The 20,685-nt window shown below is 46.6% G+C and overlaps 1 protein-coding gene and 1 long non-coding RNA gene across 5 annotated transcripts in view; both read right to left on the bottom strand.

Moving 5' to 3' along the window:
* BAALC (BAALC binder of MAP3K1 and KLF4) overlaps nt 1–9,336 on the bottom strand; it is an 88,687-nt gene extending 79,351 nt beyond the window's left edge. For 2 of the 3 annotated variants that reach the window (XM_053208186.1, XM_027064099.2), the window contains exon 1: nt 9,055–9,336. In XM_053208186.1, the coding sequence (XP_053064161.1) occupies nt 9,055–9,214 (160 nt within the window). In that variant the 5' untranslated portion in view covers nt 9,215–9,336. The remainder of the gene's footprint in view (nt 1–9,054) is intronic. The other variant, XM_027064097.2, reaches the window with a different exon arrangement.
* A 2,431-nt stretch (nt 9,337–11,767) lies between these two features.
* LOC128312799 (uncharacterized) lies at nt 11,768–20,100 on the bottom strand. 2 transcript variants are annotated; one of them, XR_008292550.1, is made up of 4 exons: nt 16,547–20,100; nt 14,109–14,216; nt 12,529–13,914; nt 11,768–12,385 (listed from the first exon to the last, which is right to left on the bottom strand). It is a non-coding gene; the product is annotated as an uncharacterized LOC128312799 (long non-coding RNA). The 2 variants fall into 2 exon arrangements; XR_008292549.1 differs by having other exon boundaries at nt 12,529–14,216.
* Between the last annotated feature and the right edge of the window lie 585 nt (nt 20,101–20,685).

Below are 20,685 nucleotides of genomic sequence, written 5' to 3' on the forward strand. Positions count from 1 at the left end.
CCATGGCCTTCCCCACCCTCACCTCTTGCTCCATTCAAACTAGACTCTGGCTGCCACTACCTCCAAATATTTTCCTGAACACAAAGAAAAACAAAACAACTTTTTTTTTTCTTGGCCTCTGAGCTTTCAAGAAATTTGAGGAATTGTTCCTATACCCCCAAACTTTAAACATGGTCCGCACAGAAGATCAAAGATGCCCTGCATAACCCAGATACAGGACCTGAGGGTGAAACCCAGATGCTGACGGAGGCACTATTTCCTTGTGTGCTTCTCTGTACTTCCTAAAGTTTCTTAAGGAATATCCATTGCATTTGAAAGCTGAAAACATGTATATCATTCTGCCCAAAGACCGTTCATCTTTAAGGAGCCCATCAGATGACTGATGCTTTTCTGAGCCCTCTCTGCAGCCCTGCTCAGGGAGCTCAGCCCAGGGAGGGGGCAATGGAGCCCTCCTCAAGGACTTGTGTCCTCAGCCTTGTAAATGCTGGCAGGAGGCTGGCACTCCAAGAAGTTTTTCGAAACAGCTCAAGGCAGAGGGGGTGGAGGAGGACACTAAATCCATGCTGAGCAGCTATGGCATAACAGACGTGGCCCTGGATTTAAAAACAGGACCCCTGAATTCCGACGTGGGCTTTCCTACTTCCCGGTGGGTGACCTTGCTCAACCTCACTGAACCCCCAGGTTCCTCATCTGGTAAATGGGGATGACAATGGTTTAGGAGGTTATTTTAGAGAGTTATGTAAATGAACGTCCCAAAGAAAAATTCTCACGTGTGTTAGATGCTCAGGAATTATTTGAATTTAAATGACCAGGTAATTGACCCAATCAACCAATCGACCAATCGCCGAAGGGAGAGTGAGGTAGTGACAATAGAAACCCTCTCTCTCCTTATTTCCAAGTGTTCACAATGGTAGAGCTCATCAATACATTTATGTTAGTTTTCTAGGGCTGCTGTAAGAAAGTACCACAAACTTGTGGCTTAAGCAGCAGGAATTTACTGTCTCACAAGTCTGAGACTAGAAATCTGAGATCAGGAAGCTTCCTTCTCCTTCTGGGAGGGAGAATCTGTTCCGTGCCTCTCTCCTAGCTCCTGGTGGCTTGCTGGCAATTTTGGGTGTTCCTTGGTTTATAGGAGCATCACCCTAACCTCTGCCTTTATCTTCACATGGTATTCTCCCTGTGTGTCAGTGTGTCCAAATTTCCCTTTGTATAAGGACATCAATCACATTGGATTAGGGCCCATATTAACCACCTCATTTTTAATTTTTTTTTAATGTTTATTTACTTTTGAAGGAGAGGGAGACAGAGCGTGAACAGGGGAGGAGCAGAAAGAAAGGGAGACACAGAATCCAAAGTGGGCTCCAGGCTCTGAGCTGCCAGCACAGAGCCCAATGCGAGGCTCGAACTCACAAACCATGAGATCATGACCTGAGCCAAAGTTGGATGCTTAACCAACTAAGCCACCCAGGCTCCCCTAATGACCTCACTTTAACCTCTGTAAAGACCTTATCTCCATATGAGGTCACATTTGATATACCGGGGGTTCAGACTTCAGCATAGAAATTTGGGGGACAGATAGTTGAGCCCGTAACAGAGAGATGGAGGTGGTTGGGGGGCAAAGAGGGAGGAGAGCATGTAAGGAGGTGAATGTTGGCGGCAGCTAAGCTGGAAGGGACTAGATCATAATGTAGGCTGGGGATACACCCATCTAGTCTCCTCTCCAGACGGAAGCCAAGGAGGTGTTCGGACTAGCCAGAGAATCTCGGTAGGAGTCCCTGCAGGGATAGGATTTTGCAGTAGAAGTCAGTGGTCTTCTGAGAATGGTAGAAGCTGATATAGAAAGGCTCCTGGGATGCAAGTCCAGGTACCGTCAGCCACGAACAGGCTCAGACATCCAACAGCACTAAAGGACAGAACGGCCTCATCAGGAGGAAGGTATAGCAGGTACATAGATCCCAAGGCAAAGGCAGGACCACTAGTGGTCTAAGCCTGAGGACTCGACCGCTGAGTTACAGGATAAGCCAGGAAAAGACTCCTTGCCAGCTGAGAGGGGACTATCTTCCTCCAAGCGGGGCCCACGTCTGGAACCTTAAATTCATCTCGGGTTAGAGTCAGAATTGACTGTCTAGTATCTAACACAGACACAGTTCAGTAACTGATTTCTAAGACAAAATCATCTAAGATCAGACTCAGGAAAGAGAATGGAAGACAAAACTTCATTTGCTTAGCTGGATCATTCATCCAACTATTCATTTTATTCACTGTTAGAGCCAGGCATGCAACCACCAATCACGCAGTGCCCAACCTGGCAGAGCTCACAGGCTGACTGGAGCGACAGAGGCATGAGTAAGCTCCAGCAATGCAGTGTGGCTGGTGCCATCACGGGGCTGGACAAGGTCCCTGGAGAGCCTGTGGCAGGATGTATATAACTCTGCCCAAGAGACAGGGCACGTGAGACTTCCTAAACTTTATGAACCGCCTGCGTTTGCTCCCACCTGTTTTCGTAGCGATTGTTGCAAAACAACCCTTGTAACAAAGAGGCTGGTGTTTGGCAAAGGGGGCAGAAAAGGGTGGGCGTGTTTTCCTACTATACAACTCATCAGGTAGATGAGAACCCAAGAAGGATGAGCGGATGGAACTTCTGAGGAATGAAAACATCATCTGTGGGTACCACCGGAAGAAAGAAATGAACACATAGTCATTTTAGGAGATTTAGTCATTAAAGAGAGATCACTTGAGGCCCTACTATAGCCAGGCACGGTGTTAGGCACAGGGATCCAGGGGTCAGCAAAAAGACCCCTTACCTAACTAGTAAAGCTCGTCATGCTTTATTTATCAATAAATTATTCAAAAATATAACCACAAGTGGGGCGTCTAAATGGCTCAGTCGATAAGTATCCGACTTCAGCTCAGGTCATGATCTCGTGGTTCCTGGGTTCGAGCCCCGCATTGGGGCTCTGTGCTGACAGCTCAGACCCTGGAACCTGCTTCGGATTCTGTGTCTCCCTCTCTCTCTCTGTCCCTCCCCTGCTTGCACTCTGTCTCTTTCTCTTAAAAATAAATGAACATTAAAAAAATTTTTTTTAATTAATAATATAACCACAGGTGTAACAGGTAGACAGAGGGAGCTGGGGGGCAAGGAGGAGCCGTAGCCATCAGAAAGCCCCAGATGGGCTCTCCACTGGTACTGCTCTGGACAGAGGAAGCAGGGTAAGCTCCCTTCACCTCCCTGGTGGTGAAGTCCTACAGGGACAGTCCTGCCTCGTCTGCCACGCACACTCCCTTAGGGCTCTGTCCACACACTGTATACCCCCCACCACACACCCAGATCGAACTACTCAGCCCCCTGTACTCCTCCAGCATCTTTCCCCCATGCTATTCCAGTATGGACCATGCTGCCTTGAAGTGTGTGACCTCTGTGTCTGTCTCCACTATATTATTTCTTATGGTTCAAGGAACAAATCTTAATCAACATTGTGCCTAATATATATTGAACGAATGAGAGAGCAAATAAATGTCTTTTATCTTTCATCTGTCAACACAGGGAAACAAAGACCTAAGATACTGTCTTCTTTTTAAAATTTATTTGAGAGAGGGGTGCCTGGGTGGCTCAGTCGGTTGGGGGTCTGACTTCGGCTCAGGTTATGATCTCACAGTTGGTGAGTTTGAGTCCCACGTCGGGCTCTGTGCTGACAACTCAGAGCCTGGAGCCTGCTTTGGATTCTGTGTCTCCCTCTCTCTCTCTGTCCCTTTCCCACTTGTGTTCTGTCTCTCTCACTCTCAAAAATAAATAATAAAACATTAAAAAATTAAAAAAAATTTATTTGAGAGGGAGAGAGAGAGAGAGAGAAAAGTGGGCGGGGGCGGAGAGGGAGCGTGCACAAGCGGGGTGGGGGAGGGGCAGAGGGAGAAAGAAACAGAATCTTAAGAAGACTCCGCTGTCAGGACAGAGCCCCATGTGGGCCTCGATCCCACAACCCTAAGATCATGACCTAAGCCGAAATCAAGAGTCACTCAACTGACTGAGCCACCCCGTGCCCCTAGAATATTGTCTTAATGGCACTATCAAGATGAATCAAGGTCACCTCATTTAAGCATTAAACTGAAACTAACGAGATATACTTTAATAGGAATAAATTTAAAAATCCCAACTTTGGGTTCCTGAAATCAATAGTATGAATGCAGGATTTATGGGAGAAATAAGCCATTCATTCAGCAAGCATTTACTGAGTGCCACCTATGTTCCAGTCGCTGTTCCAGGTGTTGGTGCTGGATATATAGCACAGACATCTCTGATGCCACAGGACTTAAATTTAACTAGAAAGAAAGCCCTAAGGGTTTTAACTCATCACACGTTTAATGTGAGTCATCAAGGTAATAGGCAACAACAGCCGCAGGAAAACAAATCCTAACCTGATTTTACCTGCATCAGGAGAGGTTCAGTGTCCACATGTTGCCCCACGCTGCTCAGCTAACACCACAAGCTTGGAGCTAACAACGGGTCTCTTATATCAGGAGGGACTTTGACAAGCCAGACAACGTCTTTGGAGGTATGTGGTCAGGTCCCCACAAGTCTGAGAAATGACTGACAGATATGCATGTGTTCGGGGGCCGCAGAATCAGTGGCCACAGGAGATGCAACAGGTTTCTTCAAATATTGCGAGTTGCCTGTACAAGACTTGGTTACAAGGGCCTGGAGCTCACCAGGTAGAACTTACAAGGCAGCAGGAAGAGTTTCTTGCAAGGGGAACTGCTCCACAAAAGTATGGGGAGGCCTCCTTGCCCAGGGAAGACATACCCCATCCTCAAGGACGCTGCAGAAGAAAACCGTGCTGAGACCAGACTAGAATATCCAGAGATCACACTAGACTTTGAGTCCCATCAACTGGAAAAGCAACGAGTCTGCAGTGAATCTCCCATTAATCAAGAAAGTGGTATTTAGGAGCACGGGCTGTGTATGCAGCAGAGCTGGATCCCAGTACTGGACCGGGAAAGGTCATTCACACACTCTATGCCACTTGCCTTTGCTAGTAAAAGAAACAGGGTCACAGTTCCTACCTCTTCTCGGCCGTTAGGATTAAGTGAGATGATTTACATTAAGTGCTGCTGAGTACAGCACCTGGCCCTTGGTGAGTCATCAATATACATTAGGGGATGGTAGCATTAAGTGCTCTTCACTTTATTTTACGTATATCAATTTACTTAGGTAAACCGTTTTGCTGTGAGTCTCTAATTTTGTAATCCTCCATTTACTTGCATTTACTAAAGTAATTATTATAGTAATTTAAATTATTATAGTATTATAGTAATTTAAAACTGGAAAGTAGAAGGGCTTTTGAGACATTTGAAATGTTTTACTCCCTAGAGAAACCAGGAAAATACCTAACAGTACAAAAAGGGGCAATTAAGGGACTTATGATCAGATGGAGGTAAATCTAGGACGTTATGTATGGAATGGCTGAGCAGGCTGGGGCAAGGCAACCTCAGAGACTCCCTTTCTGAGAGACCCTCTCAGACAACAGAAGTAAAAATCAATCCAGCGAACTGATTTTATGAAGACTAAATCATGTCAGATAAATTTAATTTCCTCCTGTGACAGACAGACAGGCTTCTGCGACACAGGGAAGCAATGGGTATCAGATACTGTGGTTTTGGCTAAGTCTTCGATTCTAGGCTACTTAATAGCAGAATCTAAAAACCTAACTGAATTTGCTGGCTGTTGGAGATGATCTCCAAAAATAGGAACCAGAGGCTCCGGATCCACTTTTTGAGTAATGAGGAGGCAAGAAACTTTCCTTTGCAGGACTGGCAGAAAAACACCCCCCTCCCCCTTCCTGCAGTAAAATGCAGAATCGATCCAACAAATATTTATTGAACACTATCATGTGATATGGCCTCAGTCTGGATTAGACTAAGAGAAACTGAAGTGAGATGTACAAGCAGACATGCTTAAATGGGACTTTTCAGTAGACATGGGTGTAGAGTTGGGGGGGAGGGGTGCTACGGAACAAATGGAATCTTTGAACTGGGCTGGGTGTTTCCATGGAATAGGGTGCTGTTTTAAAGAGCAGCTGTGGGATGACAAAGACACTTTGAAGAATCTAGGTTAAATGGATCCAAGTGGGCAAACTTCAGTAGCAAGGGCCGAAAGAAGAGAGAAGGAGGAGGGAATCTAGAAAGAGCTGATAGGAATGCAGGGTACCTTTAGACAAAGTGCCTATTCATTCAGAAAACCTGGTGATATCCCAACCTGAGGTCACACATGTGCTCCACAGTGTGCTAGCACGAAGGTATAAAGATGAATTAGTCTACTCTCCACCCGCATGGCTCCTGAGGTTGGGGTGGCCAGAAGAAAGGTGGCTTCAACTTGACGCTAAAGGAGAGTGACCAGGGGCACAGAAAGAAAAGACTCTTGAGGACTAAGGGATAAATAATTGCTGTGAAGTCGTTGAGAGAATGTCCAAACTGGGGCAATTTAATTGAATCCTACCATGAATAGGTAGCCAGCCTCCAGAGACCCTTTTCAGCTCCGGAATGCTAGTAATGAAGACATTTTTCTGATTTTACAATCTGTACTGTCTTAAATCCAGTCTTTCCTTTTGTCCCCCATCAGACAAAGATTGATGGAAACAGGAAACAGTACCCTCTGGCTTCCTATCACAATACAGTCGCCGTGGGACATTAAGGTGCCCTCCAGAAGCCTAGGACCGAATTCACGGGTGGAACACCGGCAGGGGGTGGGTGAGGCAGGGGGAGCAGAGAGGATGAAAAGAATAAAGGGTCCTGGCTAATCTCCCAGGGTGGCTGAAACATAGGAGATTTGTAGCTTCCTTGGATGACCCACTCTGACTACAGATGCCCAGTTTCCAGTCTGAAAAATTCACAGGAAACAAGCCACTTTTCTAAAGGCCCTAGGGAATGCCAATGCACTGCAAAGGAAGCCTTGATTTCATCTTGATCTTCAGAAACGTCCCTTTCCCCTGAGGCTGATGGAAATTTCTAGTGAATTGAAGTGATCCTTCCCATTTAAGAGTCTTGCCAAATTTAGGGTCCTGTCCTGGAATGATGAAGGTCTTCAGGACCACCATCGGGCAAGGCTGTCCGACATTCAGCAAGGCACCATCAATAAACTTGCTTGTCCTAGGTCCCACCTGTTGCAGGGACCTGATCTCATGAGGCACAATGGGATATGAGTCAGGATGGCAGACTAATAAAGGAATAAGCACTGGAAATGAATATTTAGCCATCCCATAATAACCATCTCATACCCATATGCATGCACACACATGCACCACATACTCCCAGTCACCAAGGCAACCATTCCCTGAAACTGTACTTTGTTCTTTTTCACACTACATCTTTGAAAACCATTCTTCCTTGGAGTGCAACTCTGGACTTTGACTCTGCTGAGAAGTACCACTCCTCCTTGGGAAATGCTATTAAATCCAACATTTACCAGGTCCCTCTGAAAGTTTATGTCTTATCCTATTCTGACCCTGAATTTAGCCAACACATCATTTTGGAAACTTGCTGAAAGCACCAGCAACACAAAGTAACCATTATGATTGCTACAATGAGTCAGAAACATTAGAGACAAATACTGCCCTTAAGTCTTGTACCCACAGTTCTTACCTTTTAAAGAAGGGAATCACTGGGGTGCCTGGGTGGCTCAGTTGGTTAAGTGTCTGACTTCAGCTCAGGTCATGATCTCATAGTTCATGAGTTCAAGCCCCCCCCCACCCCCCCATCGGGCTCTCTGCTCTTGGATCCTGCTTCAGATCCTCTGTCCTCTCCCCTCTCTCTGCCCTTCTCCCCACCTCTCTCAAAAATAAATAAACATTAAAAAGTAAAATTAAAAAAAAAAAGGGAATCACGAAGTTCATGTGAAAAATGAGACAGTTCTGGTCCTAAAAGATGGAGACACTGATTCTTAAGATTAAAGTGGCAGCTCTTATGTAGGAAGCAGGAGTTTAGTATTATTGAATTTTTAGGAGCATTTCACATTTTTTCCTCCTTACAATAGATATTATGCTTCAAATTAACCTCATTTTCTATCTTAGAGTTCATTATTCAAAAATGCCAACAACCTAAAGGAGTCAGTAAATAGTTAAAACATTTTTATGCCACTAACGATCTGGCTTTTGACAACATTCATTTAATAAGTAGTGAGGTTTTCTTCCTTTTACACCAACACATTGATGACTAAAGGTTCGGTCTCTGGCAAGAGTCAATGTTCATCTCTACTCTACAATTATTAGTGTCTGCTTTAAAAAAAAAAAAATCTGATCTGCGACTGGACCAGAAACTTCTTTGCAGATCCTTCTATTAGATTTCTGCCGGAGGGGAAATGGTAAGCGTATTTAATTTATAGTTCTAATCCACATAAAGCACCGAGGCACCTTGGGGTAGGGAGGGAAGTCCTCGCTCTGGAACAGCTGCTTGAGAAGTCAGCTTAAGTGCATAACTAGTGATGGGGCGAGGGGAGGGGGGTGGTTCTGGGATTCTGGTTTTCGAAGCCCTGCGGGAGCGAAGGGGAAGCGACGAGGAAGACTCCACCCAGGCAATCTGGGTCAGGCGCCTCGACTATAAATTACGGCAGAGAGGGGCAGGCGGCCCGCGGTGGCAGACGCGGCCCGAGAGGGTCCACGGGGAGCGGGGCTGGAGGGCGCGCCGCGCGCGGGTGGGCTGACGCGCAGGTGTGCGTGCCGGGTGGGTGTCCTCCCAGCCCCACGCTTCGGTCCCCGCACTGAGTGTGCGCGGGCGGAGGCAGAGCGCGGGGTTCCCCGTGGCCCCGGGGACTGGGCTCAGCCTCTCCCAGGGGCTCGCGCTGCCCCCCTCCCCCCGCTCCCTGGGCCTGGGTCCGTGGGTCTGTCAGCACGCAGGTCCTGTCGGTCTGTCCTCCTCACCACCACCTCCCAGCCCCCCACCTGCCGCACAGAAATCTCTGGCTGGCTGCCCGCCCGTCCCCCCTCCCCCGGCGCCCCGCATCCCTCCCGCTTCCCTGTCGGCCCCGGCCTCCCGGCGCCTGGGGCCGGCGCGCTCCGGCTCGCTCACCCGCGTGCAGGCCTCCCGCCTCGGGGCCGCTGTCGGTGGCGGCGGCGCTGGGCGGCGCGTCCGAGTCGGTGTAGGTGAGCCAGGTGGACTCGGTCTCCCGGGTCCAGCTCTCGTAGTAGCGCGGCTCGATGGCATCGGCCCGGCTCCCGCCACAGCCCATCCTCCCGCGCTGCGGGCGCGCCCGGCGGCCGCTCGGCTCGCGGCTCCGGCGGTGGCTCAGCCCCGGCGGCGCAGCCCGGGCCGGCGAGGAGGCGGCGGCGGCGGCGACATCGCGTCCCCGGGCTCGCCCGCGCCCGCCCGCGCCGCAGCCAGGCGCCCGGCCCCCGCGGCGCTCGCCGCCCCCCGCGCCGCGCCCTCCCCGTGCGCCCCTCCTCTCGGTCTCCAAGGCCCTCCCCTCCCCCGCTCCCCTCTCCTCGCCCTGGTCCTCCACTCCCTCCCTCGGAGGGCCGGGGCCGGCCAGGGTCTCAGGAGCCGCGGCCAGAGTAATGGAGGAGGGCGGGGGTCTCAGGAGGGCTTCGGCCCGGCCGGCTGGCGTTATAGCTCTCAGGGTCCTGCGCATCCATCTATGCACACACTCCTCTGTTCATCCATTCATCTATTCATGCATTTATCCGTTCACCCTGCTTTCCCTCCCACCCTCCCTCCTTTCTTTCCCTCTTTTCCTCCCTCCCTCCCTCCCTCCCTTCCTCCCTTCCTTCCTCCCTTCCTTCCATCCATCCATCCATCCATCCTGGGGAGAACTGAAGCACTTGGAAGGGATCCCAAGCGGTCTGTCCGCTTGTTTCAAAAGCAGCAGAGCTGAGGGCCACCCGCTCCCCCCCCCCCCCAAAATGGGGAGAAAGTACTGCAACTAAAAATTAGTGGCTAAGGAACAGTCAGAGGCCTTGCCTGGTTGTTACCTTGTTTGGGGAGTAGCGAGTGGGGCCTATGATTTCTGAGAGAGTTGGGCTAGGCTTATCACTAACACCTTCCCAGTTCTGCGACTTTGAACTTTGTTTTCAAGAAAGCAAGAGGGCCAGGAACCTCAGAGCATGAGGGAAACCCTCTGTGGATGGGGCTGGGAGGCATGCCTGGTTTCCCTCCAAGCCCACCTGCAGCCCTGCCATTCCTTTGTCCATCGCCCAGCTGTCAGCCCTTCCTTCATTTCCTATTGTACTCCCGACTCCTTGTTGCAAACTAGAGCTCAGACTTGGGTGGACCAATGAATTTACCTGTCCCCCAAAAGTCAGAACACCTGCCCTTAAAGGAGAGGGCTAGGATAGGGGAAGAACTGGAAGAATAAACCCTCAGTGACCCAGCTCTGCCAGAATAGAACATGATGTTGAATGAGTATTGTATTCATTAATTAAACATATATTTATTAAATACCTATTATGGCAAAACACTGCTGGTACATATAATAAATCGTGTCTATTACCCATTGTATATAGACAGTAGTGTATACAGCTTAATGCATCTTATAAAGTATATAGAATATAGGCATGTTATTCATCATATCCTACATAACGTATAGAATGTAGACTCCATTGTCTATAATATGTAGCATCCAGTAGATAAGACCATGTGTAGGGCATTACCTTCCAATAGTCAGTGTTCATCAAATATTTCTTCAATGAATGAATGAAAAGAGACAATATGGGGATATGGTTACGAGCACAGATTTAGAGCCCTACTCTCTGACTTTGGAGCTTGGCTCTGCCATTTACCAACCATGACCTTGGGCAAGTTACCTAACCTCTCTGTGCCTCGATTTCCTCATCTGTGAATGGGGATAATAAACTGTAAGTATGCACGAAGTGCCTGGAAAAGTGCCTGGCACATGGAAAGCATTCACTCAGTGTTAGCTATCATGCACATTTGGGGCCAGAAGCAGAAATGGCATCTCTGTCCATTAAGGAGGAAATCTCTGAAATGATGTGTTTTCACATGAGATAATGCTTCTGAATTTCTTAGCACACAGCAGAAGTTTGGTAAGTGGTATTTTTTCTTTTCCCTCCTTCCCTTTTCCTTCCTTTATGATGTTAGTAGCAACCTTCCTACAAAGTGCTTATTACTCTGACATAATTGTTGACAGAGCAACATTCTATTTTTTTCATGGAATCTCTTCTGCTACTATATAACACCACAAATTCAAAGAATTCTTGAACCCAGAAAAAGTTAGAGATCAGCTGATCCAGTCCTTTGATTTTACCAACTGGAAATCATGGCCAGAGAGGTTTGTGGTATCACCCAAAGTCACAAAGTAAAGTGTTATCTCTGAGAGAGCTAAAGTTTCAATCAGTGCTTGGGGTCTCTGACTGCTGTCTCTGTGCTCTTTTAACATAGGGCTTGAACTCACGACCCTGAGATCAAGACCCTAAGATCAAGATCTGAACTGAGATCAAGAGTCGGATGCTTAACCAACCGAGCCACCCAGGCACCCTGTCTCTGTGCTCTTTTAATTATAACTCTTTAGTTGGTACTAAATTTTCTCCCCAAACTTTAGGAATAAATCTAATAAATTAAATGTAAATATGTAACATGTAATAAATTATCTTAAACCATCTGTTCAGGATCTATAACTCAACTGGCATGAATTGGTCATTTTTTTTTCCATCAAGTTTAAAAGCAACAACAAAAAATAATTATTTTAAAGGAGGGAGGGTTGCAACAGGGAATTGAAAGCCTTAGTCAAAGCCATCCAGAGCAATGAAGTAGATTATGCCTTTAAAAACTATTGCTGAAAAAAAAAATAATAGAAAATAAAAACGATTGCTGAGTGGTATTTGTAACGCGATGGGATTCTCAGAATAAAGTAGGTGTGGCTTTAAGAGCCCTTGTGGTGGGTATCACACTTGGCTTGTTTCTATGGAAACTGGAGCAGAGGGCTTTAGGGACCAAAGCCCTTCTACCTACAGATCTTATTTATCTGGCCAAGCATCACAGGGCTCTGCCCAAGTGTAGTGAGCTGAAGAAAGGAGACCTTGAGTGAGAGAGTCACAGTTTAGGACAGAACAGAAGCTGTGCAGGACCCTAAGCCTTCAGGATCAGTCATCTGAAAGAAGAATACAGACAGATTCACTGCTTTATACGTTTTGAATTTGCCAAGTGAAAAAGTCATACAAATGAGGAACGAAAGCAGCAATAATTCTAGCCAACAGGATGCAGATTCCAGCTAAATCTCTTTAGTCCTGAATGCCAAACTTCAGCAAGGATCCCCTGAGTCCAGATTCAGCGAGCAAACCAGAGCTATAGGCTCCCCCATGCCCTCCATCTGGAAGATTCTAAAGTTGTTTCCACTGAGCAACCCTCCGGTTCCCCAATCTTGACTAGCTGACACATCCTCATTGACCTACAAATTGTAATTTTGTTGTAAAGGACAAGAGCTCAAAGTTAGCACCCCAAAGCACAAAATCTAATTCCATTCTTCACAGATTGGGGCGGGGGGGGGGGGGAAGTCAGCAGGTGTCATTGAACATGGGCCCATTCACTCACCTCTCACCTTTGAAGAATGCATCCCGGGGGAGATCTGTAGTCCTGGCGTTGAGGTGATACACAGACGCCAGGTAAACATGACAACCAGAGTGAAAACAAGAAAGAGAAACTGAAATATTAAAACAGCAAGAAGATAAATGAGTTTTTGACTTGGATGAAGAGGTTAGAGAGAGTGAAAGAGAAAATTTTGCGCATGTGGAAAAAAGAAAATAATTAATTGCATATGTTACCACAAAACATTTATATAGAAATGTGAAACTAAACATTGTAAATTCCCCCCCATTAATATTTAAACCAAATAATTCTCAGGAGAAGACAGGTCAGCTCCTCGGAGTTAATTCTAAAGAGATTCAGCAAATGCTGTCAATGCCTTCAGCATTCATCTCAGAGCCTGGAGGAATGTCCTGTGGGACTTTGTTACACCCCAGATGAAAACCCGGGACAAAGCAGTTGCTGGTATTTCCAAGTTTCTGATTTCATTAGACTTCCTTTCTGTGTAGCCCTAGCTCATTGATAAGATGTAATGAATAACCGATTTGTTCTCTCACCAGGAAATATGAGCCACATTCTCCAGAAAATGGCCTGGAGAGGAAAGTCTGGTGATGATGATGTGGCTGCTGTGTGATTTTTTAAAATGGCAGAACTTCAGATTGTAGACTGTAACAGCTTGAAGAAAAGGGGACTGAATTAGAGGCGAGAAGAGATCCACAGAGGCATATTCCCACAGGACTAATTCCAAAGAGAATTCCAAAAACCCAGAGAAGGTTTTGGTAAAACATCCACATAGTACTACATATTCTTTTCCTTTTTCCTTTGAGAGAGAGAGAGAGAGAGAGGCAGAGACAGAAACAGAGCATGAGAGGGGGAGGAGCAGAGAGAGAGGGAGACAGAGACTCCGAAGCAGGCTCCAGGCTCTGAGCTGCCAGCACAGAGCCTGATGTGGGGCTCAAACCCACCAACTGTAAGATCCTGACCTGAGCCGAAGTCAGACCCCTAATCTACTGAGCCACCCAGGCGCCCCAGCACTGCGTGTTCTTAAGGCTGTTTAGAGCCCTCCATGTCCTTTAGTGTCACACTGGATGAATTAATAATGTTGTTTCTGTAATTCCTCTTCACCTGAAACAAAGAAAGGTTGAGACATTTGCCAAAGGTTGGTCTAAATGTCAGGAAGAGGAAGATTGGAGCCTAGATCTTAGTCCCTACACACGGAGTCTTACTTCTCTCTACAGCAAAGGAAGGGCAGAGTTTGGAGAACGAGCATTTTCTATGGGTTTGCACGGTGCCATCTACAGTGTTTACTAAGACCAATGGTCCCAAATCCGAGCATCAGCTCTCCCTGATCGAAACTTCACCTTGAACCCAGGAAGATTTTGACAGCATGTGAATCTGAAAAGTAGTTTGAGAATCAGCTGGCACCTGTCAGAATATAATCGGACGAAAAGAGGCCTCAACTAGATGGAATAGATTGTGCCCGATGCTGCTGGCAGAGGATGGCTAGTTCACAAGGCCAGGAGTCCAGGAGTGCAGGGTTCGGGTTTTTAGGGCAAAGCTCACGGACAGGAACAGAATGTTCTCCTCACCCCTGACTGTGGGCTGGAGCAGGGGGGCAAACTGTTTCTTGGGGCTCTTGACTGTTCTCAGCAATGTTCACATAGCTCAGAGTAGCCCAGATAATTGAGATTCTTTCTCTGAAAGAAAAGAAGGCACGTACAGACAATTTTTTGTTTGCTGTTTGCTTAATGGCAACAGTTAATCTGGACCTCCAATCATTAAAGAAACGTGGGGTATCTTACTCAATTCCCTTTACCAAAGGTGCATTGCCTACTTAGAGTCAATAAAATTTTTTTTTTAATGTTTATTTATTTTTGAAGTAGAGAGAGACAGGGTGTGAGTGGAGGAAGGTCAGAGAGAGAGGGAGACACAGAATCAGAAGCAGGCTCCAGGCTCTGAGCTGTCAGCACAGAGCCCGATGCGGGGCTCAAACTCACAGACCGAGAGATCATGACCTGAGCCGAAGTCGGACACTCAACTGACTGAGCCACCCAGGCGCTCCAGTCAGAGTCAATAAAAATGAGTCCCAGGCAAGTGAAAAATTATAAATTAATTTTCATGTTTATTCTATTGTTCCTTAGGGTGGGGCAGGCTGTTAACTGTACTTATGTATAAAGTTAGACCCCAGCACAGCAAAGCTCTGGGAAACAGATGGTGACTTTTATTCATCCTTTCCCAGAGGAGAGCGAAAAGGACCACAGTCAGTTACACTGTTGATGCCACTTTGGTTGTCGCTGTTGTGACTGATGCCTTCATCAGATGAGGTGTAGATATAAGAGAGGGGTGAGACGCAGGGTAGTCAGGCCATCTCCCAATCCTGTCCCCGTAAAATTAACGTAAAAAGGAGGTTTGGTTTACCTTCTGCTTAGTCTTCAGAAAAGTAATTGCCTTATCCTAACTGAAAAACGTGACTTCCTGATTACAGTAAAGAGAGGAAAGGGAAAAAAAGAGCAGGACAGACACAGGCCTTTCATTTGTAAGAACCGGGAGAAAATGTTGCCTCCTGAGAGAGCCGGCAGCTCAGAAGCTGGTGGAAAAGGAGCTGAGGCAGCCCGTGGGGCATTTTGAAGACAGAAGTTGTCCGTATGCATGAAGCTCCCAATACACCACCCATTCGAGGGGGTTGATCTGACTCTGCCTGAATTTGAGGGTCATGAAATCAAGGATTTAGAATGTTCGTCGCATTCCCCGCCCCCTCCAAAAAAACCTGTGTTCAAATTCAGACTCCGATGCTTACTCATTGTGAGACCAGAGGCACTGTTGGAAGTAAACACAGTACCTGCTTCACAGGGTTGTCAAGAAGAGGGGACAGTGCATGGAAGGTTCTGAACACAAGTCTTAACAATAGAGGCTAGTGTTCAACAGAGGCTAGCTATTGTTTCAAGCTTTAAAAATGTTTATTCTTGGGGCACCTGGGTGGCTCAGTGGATTGAGCGTCCAACTGCGGCTCAGGTCATGATCTCAGGGTTCATGAGTTCGAGTCAACACAGAGCCCACTTCAGATCCTCTGTCCCCCACCACACCCCCCGAAACCGATCCTCTCCCACTCACGCTCTCTCAAAAATAAAAATAAACATTTACAAAATAAAAAAATAGAAATGATTTATTCTTGTTATTGTTATTCCTTGACTGACTGGGACAGCCGGGACTTCTTTCTATCCTGCTTTTTTTTTTTTTTTTAATTTTTTTTAATGTTTATTTATTTTTGAGAGACAGAGGGAAAGAGCACAAGCAAGGGAGAAGCAGAGAAAGAAAGAGACACAGAATCGGAAGCAGGCTCCAGGCTCCAAGCTGTCCGCACAGAGCCCAACACGGGGCTCGAACTCACAAACTGTGAGATCATGACCTGAGCCGAAGTTGGACACTCATCTGACTGAGCCACCTAGGCGCCCCATCTTTCTATCCTGCTTTTGACATTGCTGGGCTGACTTTACATGTTCTCCTACCATATCCTTAAAGCCCTGGAATCCTCAGAGCAAGGCAGAGTGAGAACAAGCTATGTTAACCCTAATGGGGCTCCAAAAGTGTGGAGGCCCTTCTCCCTTTGGGTCTCCACCTCTGGCCAGAGAGACTGAGCTCACAGGCAGGACGAGCTTTCTGCAAAGGTGCAGCTGAGTTTTGTACCCAGAGGCGACCATGGAAACCACTGGGGACTCTGGAGGGTGGCCATCCCTGCAAGACGCCCTTTCTGATAAACAGGGGATCAGATGGACCTTCGGTGCACACAGACAGGCCTCCCAGACTGGAACAGGTCCACTCGGGGGCTGGGGAGGGGGGGCGCGGGGGAGGCAGCAGTCTTCCACCCAGCTCCTATGACTAATTGTAGCTAACTTTATGGAGCTCTTTTATGCCCCAGCCTCTGTATAATAAGCACTTTGCATATGGATTAGCTCATTTAGTCCTCAGCAGCGTGAGGAGGTAGGTGCTATTAAAAGCCCCATTTTCATAATGAGACACTAAGACTTACAGAGGTTAAGCGACTCGTCCGACGTCAACCGTGACACCAAAGCCAAGATTTCAATGCAGGTTCACGTGACACCAAAGTGCACGCATTGGTCACGTTGCCCATCTTCCGTTTGAGAGCTGTTCACATGGGGCCGGGCAAGCATCTAGGGAGGGGTCTTCTCCGAGGGCAACCCCATTGTGGAAAAGCTACACTGTGTTCCTACTATTCACAAGGGGAAAAGGGAAGATTAAGGGCCTGGAGAAACGTTCCAGGTCCACGCCGTGTGTATGCTGTCAGTAATCCTATTCGGAATTAAGAAAAATAGAACAGTTACTGGAAATAGAGTGAAAAATTACTCCATCCACACTTGAGAACTCCCTCATAAACAGTCATGTGACCAAATCCAGGAACAAGCCATGAATATAAGAACAATGATTTGATTTTTATGTTTATTATCTACATTGCATAGGGTGTTACCCCGGCAGCGCTGGGAGGAAATGAGCTAGTAAAAATTATGTGTGGGCCGGTGGAATGTTTTGATTATCCGCATTGTTGATTTTACCTCCTGACAGATTCTTTCATTAGGTTGAATTAACTGATGCGCCTTTCAAGTTCTCAGCTAACAGCAAGCAACGCACTGAGGAATCTCGGAATTGCTGCCACCAGAGGCCAGAGAGCAGGCAGTTTCATTCTTATCAAGGCATCTCAAATAAGAATAGCATTAGGACTGTGGGGGGAAGAAAAGAGGACAAACCCCACCTTACTGGATAAGCCCTATACAGAAAGAACAGTGAATCTCTTTTGGGTCCTCAAAAATGTATGGGGACATTTTAGGGGGACAAGGTGTGGGGGGTGATTAGAGAACGAAAGAAAAGTCAGTGGTCATGGTGAGGAACGAGTTAAAGCTAAATAGCTAAACCTCTCTGGTCAAAGCTCCGGGGAGCTCTACTTGCCTCGGAGACTGAGAAACCTCCTGGGAAGATTTGGGGAAATCAAGCTTGCTCAAAAAGCAAGGTCTGAGCGGTCAGAAAGAAAGAAGGTTCTTAGTGCAGTCTCATGGCGGTTATTCAGTTCACAGCCTGCCCTGCTGATGCCCCTGGTCCTCCAAACCCTCCCCCTCTATGAACCTGTTGGACCCAAAGTCTGTAGAAAGGAGGAGGCTGTAAACAAAACTAGAAAATACTCCCACTCAGAGCTGTTTGTGGTGCTTGCCAGAGGTTGGGGTGGAGAGTAGGCGAAATGAGTGAAGATGGTCAAAAGATATAACTTGCAGTTAGAATATAAATAAGTCCTGGGGGTGTCAGGGACAGCATGGTGACTACAGGTAATGACACTGTATTGCATATTTGGACATTGCCAAGAGAGTAGATGGATGTGAAGTGGACTTATTGTGGTGAGCATTTCACGATGCGTACAATTACAGAATCACTGTGCTGTCCATCTGAAGCTAATGTGATATTACGTGTCAGTTATACCTCAATAAATAAGATTAAAAAATTTTTAAAGCTGCCTGATATTAGGGCATAGATGTCACCCCTTTGGCACTCCCCTCAGCAATGAAACATAGAAAAATAGGAGAGGTATGTGCTCTGGCATGTCTATCAGGAGACTGCAGCACCCAGAAGAGATGTGGAGATCCCCAGGGAGATAACAAGGGCGCCCAGTAGAAAAGCCAGACATCTGGTGGAGACATGGTAACAAGTGGGACTTTGTTATAAGAGCAACACAAAGTATTTTTCTCAGAAGAGACACTAATCTGCTTTTGGGGTTTGTTTTTTTTTTTAAAGAGCACTTGTGTAGAGAACTGACTTTAGGGAGCCAAGAGAAAAAGTAGGGAGACCAGTTTTGAGCCTGTTGCAATGATCAAGGCAAGAGATAGATGACAGCAGCTTACAGACAAAGGAAGGTGGCAGGGAGAATGAGGAAAAACGGATAGACTGGAGGCACATTACGGAGGCAGAGTCAGGAAGGCTGGCTGATGTTTTGGATGTCAAGGGTAAGGAAGAGGGAGAAAACAAGAATGACTCTGATTTCTGCTTGCTTAGCAGGGTGGGTAAGGAAGACTTGCTGAGAAATTAATTTAGAGGAAAAAAATCAGGAGTTCTGTTTTAGACACTTTGAAGTTAAGCATGTCTGGGAGTTAAGACAAGACAGAACATCAAAGGAAGGTCAGTGCTGCAGCCACGAACAAAAGTGTGGGATTCCGCAAGGAGAGAGAAGTGAGTGCAGAGGGAGAGGGGAAGGGGTGGCCTGGGATCCACCCTGAAGAAACCACTCTTCAGAGGACAGGTAAAGGAAAATGAACTTGAGAAGAGGACGGAGAAGGGGAAATCAGAGAAGTCAGAGGTGGCATCCCAGAAGCCAAGAGAAGAGGACCAGCCAAGAGAGCAGTCAGTTTTGACAAAAGCTGCTGAGAAGTGGCGCAGGTCAAGGATGAAGAACATTGCGTTGGGTTTCGGAACATGGAGTCACTGGTGACCTTGGTGAGAGAGATGTCAGTGGAGGCGGAGCCAGAGTGGGTGGGTTAATGAGCAAGTGAACATGCGCATTCAACTTTACTGCCTCTTGAAACGCCACAAAAACAACAATAATGTGATCGTCTTTACCATAAACCCAAAAGGATGGTGAGAAGGGACGAACACACAACAACCACAATGTTTTGCAAGCTAAAAATCACACAGATGAGCTGTAACTGATTAAGCAGACTGAAGGAAGCCAGATCCTGAGTCAGTAGTGAGGAAGCCGCAAACTAACACAATTTACATTTTCAAAGTCTCAGGGAATGGTGGCACCAGGAAACTTTAAAAGTAGAGGTAAGGTCAGAGGACTGGGAATTGGCATTTGAGCAATGGAAACTGGTTGAAAGCAGTCTGAAAAGTAATCATATTTGCAACCACCGCCCCCCCCCACCCCCAACCATGTCCTGAATGGTCTTTTTTACTGCTCTCTCCAGGCCTGGCAGAAGACAGGTTCATTCTCTGGAAAGATATGACCATGAGTCTCCAGACTGGGGTACCAAGCAGGAAGATTAAGAGACTGTATGCTCTTGTGTGCTGAGACTCCTCAAGACTCCTCCCCTCCTCACCTTCCAGAACTCAGACAGGGAAGATTCTCTTGGGAAACTGCCCAGTCCAGAGGCAAGATACCTGCATCAGGGTTACCCAAGGAAATAGCCAGGGCAGACTGCCCTCCTCTGAAGCTCACAGTTGACAAGTTCCATTCATGTTAACAGAGCTTCAAATCAGCTTTTTTGCCCCCACTACCAAGCATAAGCAGGCAGCTATTAAAAGATATCTGAAGAAAGCCACTTGGAGAAAATAAAGACTATACAAGAGGAAGAAAACTTCCAGAAAATGATATATTTAGTATCCTCACAGCTTTTAGAAGAGATAGTGCAACCAGGAAAGAAGAACAGATTGCAAGTAAAAATAGGACCCTCAGAGAACAAACAACAACCTAAAGACCTTGGAAATTAAATGTATGATGGCAGAAATGAAAGCCTCAGTAGAAGGGCTACAAAAATAAAGCTTAGGCAAAAAAAAAAAAAAAAAAAAACAAACAAAAAAAACCCCACAAAAAAACCCAAAAACAAAAACAAAAAAACAATAAAATGGAGTATAGGAAAAAAAAATATGGAAATTAGAGGATCTGTCTAGGAGTTCCAGTACCCAAATAATAGGAGTGCCAGAAAGAGATATGAAAACACAGAGGGGAGGAAATCGTCAATGAAATAATTTAAGAAAATTTTCTAGAGTTGAACTGTCAAAATGGATGAAGGTAAACCTATCCCCAAGCACATCATTGTAAAATTTCAGAACACTAGGGACAAAGAGGGGAGACTGCAGGCTTCCCTAGAGAAAATAGATGACATTCAGACGATTAAGAATCAGAATGCGTTGGGGCACCTGGGTGGCTCAGTCAGTTGAGTGCCTGGCTCTTGATTTTGAATCAGGTCACGGTCTCACAGCTCATGGGATCAAGCCCTGCATCAGGCTCTACACTAACAGTATGGAGCCTGCTTGGGATTCTCCCCCTCTCTCTGCCTGTCCCTCACTTGTGCTTGCTCTCTCTCTCTCAAAATAAATACATAGTCATAAAAAAAAAAAGAATGTCTTTGGACTTTTCAATCATAACACTGGAGGCTAGATCACAAGCAATGT

The sequence above is a fragment of the Acinonyx jubatus genome, chromosome F2, assembly GCF_027475565.1.
Source record: "Acinonyx jubatus isolate Ajub_Pintada_27869175 chromosome F2, VMU_Ajub_asm_v1.0, whole genome shotgun sequence".
NCBI classification, from domain to species: Eukaryota; Metazoa; Chordata; class Mammalia; order Carnivora; family Felidae; genus Acinonyx; species Acinonyx jubatus.